This window comes from Strongylocentrotus purpuratus, unplaced genomic scaffold, assembly GCF_000002235.5.
Source record: "Strongylocentrotus purpuratus isolate Spur 01 unplaced genomic scaffold, Spur_5.0 spur5_scaffold_6, whole genome shotgun sequence".
Lineage (NCBI taxonomy): Eukaryota > Metazoa > Echinodermata > Echinoidea > Camarodonta > Strongylocentrotidae > Strongylocentrotus > Strongylocentrotus purpuratus.
The window spans coordinates 23,780,030-23,792,912 of record NW_022145612.1 but is presented as its reverse complement, the minus strand read 5'-3'; the positions used below and the strand labels follow the sequence as shown (position 1 = coordinate 23,792,912).

The 12,883-nt window shown below is 37.3% G+C and overlaps 1 protein-coding gene across 3 annotated transcripts in view; it reads right to left on the bottom strand.

The window, feature by feature from the left end:
• LOC105438994 (protein Wnt-5b-like) overlaps positions 1 to 12,883 on the bottom strand; it is a 42,377-nt gene that overhangs the window by 14,378 nt on the left and 15,116 nt on the right. For all 3 annotated transcript variants that reach the window (XM_030971937.1, XM_030971938.1, XM_030971936.1), the window contains exon 3: positions 8,882 to 9,150. In XM_030971937.1, coding sequence (XP_030827797.1) covers positions 8,882 to 9,150 — 269 coding nt within the window. The remainder of the gene's footprint in view (positions 1 to 8,881; positions 9,151 to 12,883) is intronic.

The window sequence follows — 12,883 nt, the reverse complement described above, 5'->3', positions numbered from 1 at the left end:
GTATGGTTATTCTTGGGGTACAATATAGAACCAATGGTGTTCCAATCAATGGGAAGACACGCCCCAATGATCCAATGAGCATGTGTTGGTAATCTATCAAACGAAAACACAATAGGCTCCGATGATTGATAGGCGAGTTTTCAATGAATTTAATTGGACCATTTCCTTTTTAAAATGAAAATGATGGATTTCGCTTCTAGACGGCATCGCCATTTTTATCATTAGTACAAATTGACTTTGGAGTTTTGGAACTGAGGTTTTTCGCCCCTACCATTATTCTTCATGACTTTGGTGGTATTTGAATGAAATTTTAGCGTAGAATTTAATATATCATATTATTTTCAAAGAGCATTACTCTCGTTATATAATTAAATGTGTAAAACGGTAACCTCTCAAAACCACTTTAAAGAAATTGTAAGGGTTTGCCATTCGTAATTGAATGACTATTAAAGGTCAAAACTATTTGTTTCATTAGTTTTATCTGAACCGCGTTTCTTTACTTTCTTTCTTTTGTTTCGTTTTTCTTTCTTTCTTTTTAGCTATATGACTTGTAAAACAGTCAATCATTCCCAGGTCATATTGAATTTGACGTTCCATATCAATCCATATTGAAACAAAATTTTATAAGACCCGGGCTTTTACTTTTAGAGGTATATCACATTTGAAGTTTAAGTGAAGATTAAGTCAAAATTGCCTGTCATCTTGATTTTGGTATCAGTTTGAATAACTAACAGTGCGAGAGATGACACAATCTTTTCGGCATTATCTACTGATATCTAGATCATACTGTAGGCCTATATACTTTTACATATTCTGAGAAAAATAAATACTACTTCTCAAACCTCGTTGTATCATCATATTTACACAATCAGACAACGTGACAACCTCATATGAAATCGGGATACTTTGCAGTCCAACCCAATCAAAATCTACATGTTTTAAAACTTTAAATAGATCATCAAGGAATTCGACTTGACAGGATGGTGACGTTACTCTTCTTCATAAGATAACACCAAGACGCCGCGAGACGCAAGGGATCAACGAGGCGAGTCTTAACATGAGCCCGAATCAGAACCGCGGGCCATCATCATCAAAAACAGTTAACTATCTCTACCCTTGATGTGTACCAAGAATCCAGTGAACATTGGAAGATAGAAAAGAGGTTGCTAAGGTCAAGTTAGTTTGTTTAGCTAATTTCATCTGACCCGCGATGCTACCTTCTGCTAATGAGATTTGAGGTAATGGAGCCCCACATGTAACGTTTCATGTCATGTTCTTCAGTGTCACATGAGAATAATTGTCAATATCAAACACCTACATGTAGCCGACATCGTTAATGCACTAAATATCACCTGTCTGCAATCATTTAATGTAAGGCACATACAACTAGCCAGAAAGGCAACGGAAGGTCATAAGTTATTTGAGGATTTGTTTGCCCTACATATTTAAAACGGATTTTCATTGATACAACTCAATAAGATGATAGAACATGTCTGATGAGTCGGTTTCTACTATAAGTAAATATGTATTTAGAAGACAATATGTTTTCAGAGTCAGTGTTTAGTAGACCAGAATGGCGTTATCAATATGCTAAAGTATATTTACCGAGACAAAAAAGTTTCTCACTGCACAAGAACTTTCTGTTTGAAATCTCAGGCAACCGCGACTATAATAAGCAGTCAGTAACCAAAGAGGGTTCACGGAAATCAAATATTGAAGCTAGACGTTACATTTCTACAAATATATTCCACTTCTATTTACATATATATGAAATTCATACACTTTGCCACGATTCTCCAAGAAAACAATACATTAAGCTGACTCTCAATTCAGCCCGAGTAGTCCAACTATTGTCAACCTCAACACACAAGTCTTTGTTTGGGGTTTTCGTGATACAATAATTTATTATTTGGGAACAAGTTTCTTTGTTGAAAAAATGATGGTATAGTGGGTGTAAAGAATGTATTCAGAAACAGTCAGGCATCTTATGAGTTAATCTTTCTTTACAGGGACTGATTTTTAAACTCAGTTATAATAAAATAAAGGTCAAGGATCTACTCCATTAAGAAGTAATTTGGTGGGTAATAATGTATTTAACACCCTTAATTACTTTTTCTTAAATAGAAGCTGTCGAGAGCCTCGATATATATTTTTTGTATAGAAAAAGAAAAGTAAAAGCGAAACTTGAAAATGCATCATGGTTATCCGGAGGCCTTTTAATTAAAAAAATATCGGAAAAGTAAGAAAGCTATATGGCGTTTATCATAGTGACAATGCTGACGATGATGAAATTAATGTCTTACTTCTCGTTAACGTTTTCAACATTCTTTTATGAAACGAGATACTTTGATTTGTGTTTCTTTTGTTTTTTCCGATGTGGAAATTGCCCTGGTGACGCATACAACATGATAAGTCTGAATTGATAAATACGTATAATTCTTAGCTTAATAAAAGGAAATACTGAAACTGATAAATTAAAAAAAGGCATCCCAATTAGGCTCTCCATAAACACTGGGATATGTGAGACAAGAGATACGATTTATGATTCGAAAGCGGAAACATTCTCATCCGGTCTTACAAAAGATGTGTCTTGCGGTCTTTTAAGCTGAATCCACCTGCGTGGCTTTAAGAGGAGGAGTCACTTTTAATAGGATTCCCAATCTTTTCAACAAGGTCCTCAATTATTCATGAGGGTTAGATTGTTTGTGAAGGGTTTTAATGTTTGAATAGGATAGAGACCTCCTCTTAGCATATCGATTCTTCTGCATTTAACATCGGACCAAAAGATGTCGTGCATGAATGATGCCGACAGACGGGATGGGCCAGAAACATAGACAGATGGAATGGCAACATTTAACGATGAATGTTCATACGACAAGAAGGCGAGACAGCAAATGAGTAAATGCTAGACAACTTAATCCACCAATCAACCTACCAATAAACCACTCAACATAACCAAGGGTCGTATAAAATGGTAGAAATTGCTCATGATTTTTATAAAGCATACTTGTTACAAACTAAAGGTGAGCTTGAAGAAACGATCATTGTGAAAAGGGAGTCGTGTCAGTTAAATGCACGTGTCAGTAATCTTTATATTAAGGTTTGTCTGATAGGTTGATCTGTTAGAACAATGAGTGAAACGTTTCAATTCCCTGCAAAATATTTAAAAAAACTCCTCATCCATCCGAAGTAACATCTACAAGGGACAAATCATGAAATACCCTTGAAAACCAATTAAATGTATCTATTTAAAAGAACAAATCTACATAATACACATGACTTTCAACGCCTTTCCAGCTGAGGAGTCATCTATAAATTATTATGAGTTCGGTTATTTTACTCAAGTTTAACATTTTACATTACATAACAAAATAACATATTTTTAGATAACAGTCCTGAGATCATATTTGTGTTGGTTGTCTAATGTGTTAGAGTTGTTTGAAGATGGTGTTTCTCCCATCATTACGCAATGTTTTTACACGGGGTAGGCGTTCTAGCTTTTCTTTCCCTTTGTTACTATACAAAGATTGAAGAACTTTATTACCATTTAGCAGACTGGTGCCATACAGGGGGAACCCTGACAGGAGGATTGTCTGCTGGAGCCACAGACTCTTCAGACTAACAAAGCATTGTAACTTAGCCAGCAGACGATCGTCTTGTTGAGGTTTACTCTAATTTGTCCCACAAAGGCAATTTCGTGTAAGGTTGCTCCTGAATGCACGATCATGGTTGAAATAGTGTAGCGACTTCTATTGTATCAAATAGCTGAATAATACAAGGGGTGAAGTTGACTTAGCATAACAGTTATTTTGTTAATACCGATTTTGTGTAGCCCCCACGACCTTTAAACACGGTGTCGGAGCATTGATTGTAGAGGTAATGTGAGGGAGAGGCCAGGGCTTTATCAAATAGGGCCGTGTATTCAGGTATTGTTTGTTGGGAGCTTGTTTAGCAAACATGTCGACATCCAATTTTAAGATCCGCGAACACGGTGACGAGACTGGTTCCTTCCAAATGTTCCGCCATTATGTACAATCTGCCCTTTCTGATCCCAACATCTTAAAGATCTTACTAAATATGACGTGACTGGCAGACGCTTCTGATTATACCAAATATCTTGCTTTTGTTTTACCCGATATACGTTTTTTTTTAATGAGGATATAGATCTACTTTAGAAATGTGTAAAAGTCTCGTGAAATGTCTCACTATTCCGTAAATGGATTGATTTAGATTTCATTTAAAGTCTATTATCAAATGGGAACAACACTCTGTGAAAATAATGTATTTTCCTATCTATGACGAGCAACATCTTAACTTCTTTAGAAAGCCAGAAGGGCGTTAACTCTGGGTAATATGATGAGAGTTAACGCCCTTCTGGTTCTCATCAAATTTTTCAGCCGTTTGATGATTTCTAAGACTTGGAGTAATTTATTTTTTTTCTATTTTTTTCAGAAATCACATAGTAGTAAAACTACCCATTAAACAGATTCGATCTGTCTTGACTGAGCAATTTCATCCTGTTACATATTTCGCCCAACAAATAATTTACCCCCAAAAGATGATATTCGACATAAACTTGCAGATTTAAATAATAATTGCTGAAACAAGTATTTAACTAATTTGAAATCATTGTTACTTTCCCCATGCTTTATCGCACCGTGCCGGGTTCCTTCTGAAAGTCTTAGGAATCTGACTTTAGGTTTAAAGCGGTTTAGATAGAAATTATCCTCCTTCCACGGGCTTGGAATTTTCCATGGAATTTTCACGCCTCATTTAGTGTTTTAAACCAAGGTAAGCCAGTACGAAAAAAAAAATCTCGTTTTTCATTCGGTTGTTTTAATAAAGAGCACTTTTGATCCGTTACAGGTTGCTGGTGCCACATTATAAAGAAGGAAGGCTTAAATTTAAAGCCGCCGATTACGTCAGAAAAGAAAACCTTCGGATAATCCCCTATAAGAAAGTGACGATATAAGAAACGTTAATTGTGTGAATCAGACCTAAGTTTTGGTAGAATTCCGATGTTTACAAATTAGAATCACACCGAACTGTGGGTAGACCAAATCCGATGTACCACAGACTCTTAATGATTCAATTGCTCATTTGAAACGTACCTCTTCGGCCAATATCTATATTATTTGTAAACATATTGACAGTACTTCTCAGAAGTAACATCATTAAAAACATGGTATGTGTGCATGAAGATATCGCCTGTTGTTATGCATTTGATGTTGTTGTTTTCAAAATGTATGTATGTGGGTGGGGGAAGGCTTACAGTCATGTGCATGTGTGCGTGTTTGTGCGTGTGTGTGTGTTTGTGCGTGTGTGTGTGTGTGTGTGCGTGTGTACGCGCACGCGTGTTATGACATTATTATGCAAGACAAATGAATGACAAGGGTGGATTATATGAGAGAATTCTTTTCTTTTGTTTTATTTCTTTTACTTTATGTTGGCGAAAATGATTTGACCGATATGACATTGACACATTTAATAATATGGGTGTCGAATGAAAGAAAGAGGAGCAAAGTGAAAGTGGAGGATTTTAATCGTAAACAATCTATAATGAAACATTTCTTAGTTTCCATGGTTTCACTCCAACCAGATGTAGATGATTGGGTGAAATTATGAAAGGCCATGCAGCATTTGCTTATCATAAACACCAAGATAAAATGCGAAGTGCCAAAATTGCTTGGCTTCATGGAGCTGGGGCAAAGTGAAAATAAAATTGATGGTGGTAATCATTCTCTCGCCTGACACGTATTATGTGAAACCGGTTTGCAAGAATCTGGAGCGTAGCCTTAAAGGGTGCACGAGCTTTTTCAAGTCGCCCTTTGAGTTTTAATCTCACGTGAGATAAAGCGATGTGCAAGTTTGCTTTCTGACCTAAATGATTCAGGTCTTTAGAATTTTTAGTATAATGGTTTCTTTCTAAAGATGTTGTTTATTCGTTCATGTGAGATGCAAACATATGTCCCATAGCTGATTACCCGTTATGTACTCGGGTATTGGTACTAGAGCTAAACTTGAAGTCATGAAGTAGGCCAAAAACTACCTTCAGATTGTTCTCCATACAACAAATCTGAAATCGCATTATCTTCTTTTTGGATGTAGATATGTATCATTAAAGATAGGAGTCTCATCTGAATACCATCATGTAAACTTGTTATGTACAGCAATACCTTTTTGGACAGACTGACCTTGAAAGCCACTCCAGCGACTTAAGAATTGAATCAAAACTGTATGATTTGGATCATATCATTTATCACAAGACAGATGACGAAATCGGCCAATGATTTTGTTCACTCTATCTTATTCTAAGTATTTGGTATAGAAAGACATTTTTGTCATCAACTGCAGTGGGGACGGTCTTTCTAATAAATGGCAGTCACCTGGCCTGGGGAGGATAGGCGGTAAAAGAATTTATTGCCTTCAACTTGGGGATGATTTACGGCTAGATTTCACGCCGACACCTCGACCATGACCTAATTGTAAATGAGACTGGTAAACGGGTTTTCCATATCATCCAGCTTTACTACGATCGGTTAGGATTTGGAAGGGATGTGGGGAAATGGTGGCGTGGTGAAAGGAGATGGGAGGGATTGTCGTCAACCAACCCCTTCCTCTTCTACCATCTAATCACTTTGTCATACTACGGAACTACACGTATATCGCATACAATAAGTTTTTCGACATTGGGTGGATTGGCGGTTGCCAAAGTTAATGTCTATATTTTGCGATTAGTTCCTATCTTTGTCGTGATCCCCTAGAAAAAAATGTCTTAAGTCAGTTTTGTTTAAGAGAAGACTATAGTGGATGGATGGCGAACTTAAAAGGCCTATCTAAACTTGGTGTCTTCTGCGTTGCGTCTGAGTTAACTGAAAGTAACATAACTTTGTCTTCACATATGTACTCCGAAGCAAAATACTGAGCTGAATAGCATTCCAATCACTACCGTTTTATCTGCATCTACCGACCAGGAAACGTAGAGCATTCAAACATTAATGCCTTCGTAATTTTTGTTTTGATGATTGTTTTGTAATTGTAATTGAACAAAAGAAATGTTTCAATGAATCACATCACCTTACCATTCGATTGACTGGTGTTGCCGATTTAGATTTTTTTTTTAAGAGAAAGAGAACCAGGGGAGAACATGTCATCCCACATAACGGGAAAGGGCAACGACGAAGAAACAGAGAACACGATGTGAAATACTTCATCATAAATGACACAGGGCCAAAATGAAAGATAAACATATCATCTTACGAAGATGCCCCCTTCCTACAACTTGATCTTGGTTCTCTGTTTTTATAACCGGACCGTATGTTTGTTCTAAATAGAATGAATATAAATCAATATAACACTTCTTTTGGTCATCTTATATGTCTACTGTTTCTTTGCGTGGATACATATTCGACCTTTGACTGTAATAAAATGTATAGCAATGATATCAGAATTGCATAGCTCTGTTTTAGAGTGTAAACTCCGACATTGCGTCTTTTTTGACAAGTCATTTTATATAAATCAAACGAATAAGGCAGGTGTTAATCTGTCCAAACTAAAATTGAATCTCTCCATTATGAACAGTCGAATACAAATCTAATACGTCCTACTCCTATTCAATACAATACAATATTGACCCATGTTATAGCGACCTTACAGTAACTGCATCACATCGCTTTACAAACTTATTATATAAATGTATATTTTGTGATTAGCATAAGACAATAACAATAACTACGAGGACATGCATTAAATGGTTGACAAGAAAGGTTCCGTGTAAAGAATGAACATTATTAAACTTCAAATAAATTCAACAGCAATAATGTATGAACAAAGATTATAAAATTAATGTGAAGCACTCTTCAGGTGTTATCCCATACGTTAAATGATAAGCATTTGGAAAAGAAAGAAGAAAACGATTCGTTTGAAGTTATATTTCGATTTTCGATGTTCAATTGGCTCTCGAACTTTGCATTATTTCCAACTTGAATCAGCAAAGCTTGGAACTTAGCAAGAGGTCCGAGAACAATTAAATGCAGGGGTATTTGTTCTGAAATAATCTTTAATGCATTAGTGGTAAACATACGTACCTGTTGTAAAAAATATCTGTAAATATTCATATACCTTTAATATCGGACGATATCGCGTAATAAAGAAAACTCCTCCACACCAGACACAAACTTTAGCACTAGATTGGCACCCTGAATTTTAACGGCGTTTTAATAATGTTTACTCGTGATCAAAATCAGGGAAGGTCTGAAATTCATGGCCATGTTTTCTAGGACGAAATGTATACTTTTCAGATAAATTTGTTTGAGTAGTGAGTGCATAAAATAGCTGCATGAAGGCAGCGGAGGTTGTATGTACACTCACAGTTGAACTAGGGTAACATACTTATATCTTGAATTTAGTTCAACTATTGGGTCATGGTAACGCACATTAACCGAGAAATCCGAAGGATTCAAAAGTAAGTAGGTATAACAGTAATTCTGCACACATTAAATCTATGAGCTCTTAATATTACTCTGAAGCTTTGATAAGGAAATGTACTGTGTGTAAGAGAAGGAGAGGTGATGAAACACGTCTTATTCGTACAATATCTCTGCCTACTGTGCCTTGAGGTATCGTAGTATCCTTTCTAAAAATAATGCCAAGGCAGACATCTTTGAAGATTGGCCTTTCAGGTTATGCGAAACAAAAAAGGTTGGGTATAGGACTTATCTTAGGAAAATGAATCAAAATCAATACGTATCTCATGGTGGCGATATAATGTCAAGTAATCGGACATTGTACATTCACTTCACACTGAGTCTTTACGATAAGTCACCATCCCGTTAGCTCGAACCAACTTTGTTAACATGTTCATCAGCTCAAAAATACTTACATATGCTGAGCACCTTTCCAAAGACATTATTGCTGTCGACCGTGCTGCAGTTCCACCTTCTGTTGGTGAACTGGTTCTGGCACTCGTCGATGCTCATCTTAGCGCCCTCACCAATGGGTGCCATGTGGTCCTGGTAGAGCTGGCATAGCTTCTGCTGACCCGGGGACAGACCAAGTAACTCACTGCACAGGGGTTGGGTGCCCAGGATGAACAGCTCTGGGTTCCGGAAGGCATCGAATTGCTGGACTCTCGTGTCCAGTCCTAGATTTCTGTAGAGGGAAAGAAGAAGGTTGGAACAAAAAAGGTTTGTAAGTTATTGACATGTTTTAAAGGAAAAGAGAGTCTTGAGATGTTTGGTAATTCAGAGAAAGGATATTTTTCACTCAAATGTCTTTCTGTTAATTTCCTCTAGACCTGTGTACTTTTTGGACAAATTTCGTCAAATTACCACATCAAACCTACCTCATTAGAGTACTGTGGGATGATTTATGCATTTAGAAAACTAGACAAATGCAAATACTGACACTAATACCTCACTTGCAATTTATAGTTTTGGTTGTTACTTTTGTCCTATCTTTGATCATAAAATCGACTCCAACTGGACAAAAATTGATCGATTCTTGGCCATTTGGGGTATCATAATTGTTGTTTGGTCTATTGTCGGTCTCATTGTTGTGACTGGGTTATTGAGAGGGGGTTCCTTGTGTTAAATGTTCATAAGGTGAGATGCCATTCAACAACAACAACTATAATTGTTTGTCGGGGTTTGTATCTTTGGAACAAAAGATAAGTATCACACATGATGAGTGATCAGCGGTTACAATAAAGAAAATAAAACAATCGAGCTATTCAAAAGATGACATTTTTAGAATGAGAAGTCGTACTTTTTCGACAAGTTTGTCAGATTCTGGCGTCTATAGAACTTAGGAAAGCTTCCATTTACAGGCTCCACTTCTTCATATTCATTAAAGAAAGTTGATCAGACTGTGAGCTAAATGGTAGGTTACCTCTGTTGTCCTCTACCGCATTTCAGCTGCTCTCATTTGTTCTTTTGAGATCTCCTTGGAAACCGATTTGCGTATTTGAAAACTTCAAAGGGTTCTGGGAAACCGGACAACTTTGGGTCTTATGACATCGACGAAATATCCCTTCTATGGATCAGGATACATGACATAATCTGACTTTAGGCTATGTCTGAGTATAGGTTATGAAAACGTCTGTATTGTTAGGCTTTGATGTACATTTAGGATTTCAAAAATGACAAGCATTCTGAAAATATTGCAGGTCTTGCTTCGTGTTTCAATAAACACCTTGAACTAAAGCAAAAACAAATAAATCGCATAACCATGCAGCTTGGCATATCATGGATATTGCAGTACTCAAAAAGTTGACTACAAAGTTGGCTACATGTTAGATTTGACAGAAGCAACATGTGTAGGTTGCAATTAATCATTGGAACTACATAATAGTTTCTTTAGGAGGGAGGGAACGGCCAATCTTCTTTTCAAACTATGTCCACTCCATCAATTATCATTGGTGTGCAAGACATTCTATAATGGGTTCACACAATACATAACCTAATACCTCAAACGGTCCGAAGGGATTTAATTCCGCTAGAAATTGACTTTTAGAATTCTTGTAATTGAGTTCTTTTTATCTGCGACGGAGTGGATCAGAAGTTACAGCTATGAAGTGACTCTAATAAACTGTACCTGGGTGTAATAGAAGCAGCTTGGGAGAAGGTAATAAAATAAAAGAGCCGCTACTCTCACGCAGACAATGATGCGCTGCAAAAATTGGTGGATCGATAGCTGACTACCGCTGTGAGTCAAAGGCGGATTTAAACGGACTCTTTCGAGGTATTGCGCTCTAATACGAGAACAAAACGTATAATGTGCCGCCAGTCAGAATTTGATTAAAAGTCTTTTTGAGGCGATTCCGTTGAGCTCCCATGAATAAAGAGGTATCGCTTGTCGCCCTATTGATGTGTCATTCCTTCGCTCCTTTCAAGTTATTTTCGCGATACGTCTTGGCGCAATTCAATGTAACCGTGATGGACGTACGATTAAGATCCAGCCATCCGTCACACCATTCGAGGAGCACTTAAAGGCAGGGTGCAGCATTTGTAACTGTCAAGAAACATCGGTACCATAATCACTTATAGTGTTTTTCTTTAACCCAGAATACTGTCATTTTTCAATGTTACATGTGTCAGTACAATCTCTTTGTACGAGGACAACTATATGCAGTGTTTAATTTTTTTTTCTTCATAAACGCGTATTCATGGTGACCCTGCCATCAGGCAAATATTGCCCAAATTTTGTATATGATTGATGCATAACGATGAGGATCTTAAGGCCGATATGATGAATTTCGTTTCATGAGTATTCCCATAAAGGTCCTTTTTTTATATTCTCTTAGAAGATGCTCTACGTTTTTATTTGTCTTTCAGATATTTCCACTTCCAAGGGGCGGATCCTATATCCACCTCATGACTCCCCTGTGTCTTTAAGGATTTGATCTAAGTTTCAATCCACGGTAATCCTTCTTAAATTTATCTATTGGATTCTTTTTTATTTGATGCATGATCAGGAATCATTCATCATGAAATACTTCACCAAACCCTTACCTCTTTCACTAACTTTCTTCTAATCTTTCTCTTTTGGTCTCCAAAGGTAAATGCATATCATACCATAAGATACAAACATTTAGAGCATTTCGGTATGACGCGAGTCAGTTATTCTATAAAAAAAAAAGACAAACCGTTTCCTCGATCAATAGTAGGCCTATTTTCCATTTTCTCTGAAGAAAGAGCCGCTTCCCGAACATTTTCGATCTGTTGCTGAAGCATGCCGCATTGGACCGTTATACAAATCTCTTGTTGTCAAGAGCGTTCAGCAGGAGTAATTGATCTAATTAAACATATATCAAGATCTTCTCTGAGCTTGAAGAGCAAGAAGAAAAGACTAGAAATGCAATCGTGTCAGAACGATGTGCGTGCAATGACGCCGTGTGTCTACGTGTCAAACGAAAGAGCTTCTCTCGGACTATCCAGAGCAATTTGCATGAAGTCTGTAGCTTCTGTGATATTGGAGATAGGTAGGGCGAAAGAAAGGCATCAACAGTGACCTTGATGGGATGGTACTATGCCTACGAAGTTTGAAAGAAATTGGGATAGGGGAAAGAACCTAGAAAGGGCTCGCAAGCACTGCGTGCACAAACCAATGGGATTTGGTGCATGTTTGACATTGCAATCAAGTTCGTTGTGGGGGCCAAAAGCGTGAACCCGATATGCCCCATAGACAATGCGTGTAATGAATGGGCGGAAAACGTGCAGGATCTGTATTATGGCCGGAGTTAAATTGTTTTTTCTCTCTCTCTTTACGTCTCTTTATGGGCCGTATTTGGTATCATTAGAAAGAGAATTTCATGGTTGTTATTGTAAACCACTCTCTTTTTTTCTATGATAATCCTATCGAAACACGTGATGTAAAATAGATGTATAGGACAAAATGGCGTCTTGAATGGCCCCCTTGACCAATTTCAAAAATCCGGCCAAGAGGTGCCCTGCGTATTGGAACTCGGCATGTCACTGCAAATTTTCAAGGAAAAAAAAGGACGTTTAAGGGGCGAAAAGCAGTCTGAAAAAATGACGTCATAGCCGAAACGTGTTAGGTTCGGGCGGAAACTCGGCGGAATTCGTGTAGTGATCTTTGTTCAAATGCGATTTACTCACAATTTTCTGTGTGAACATATATAATACTTGGTATCATCCGAAAGGGCTCTTCATTGCGGTCAGTTTGACACCATTGTTAACTGCGCGCAATGTATTGCGCGCATTGAACGCGCTATTACGTAATCCATAGTAAATACATCATTTTTGGCGATAACTTTGCGCTGACATATTTGAATTTTACCAAACTTGGTAAACAGTTGTCACGTATATGGATACATATATCTGCCAAGTTTCATTGATGTAGGTATAAAGATCGCCATTTTAAA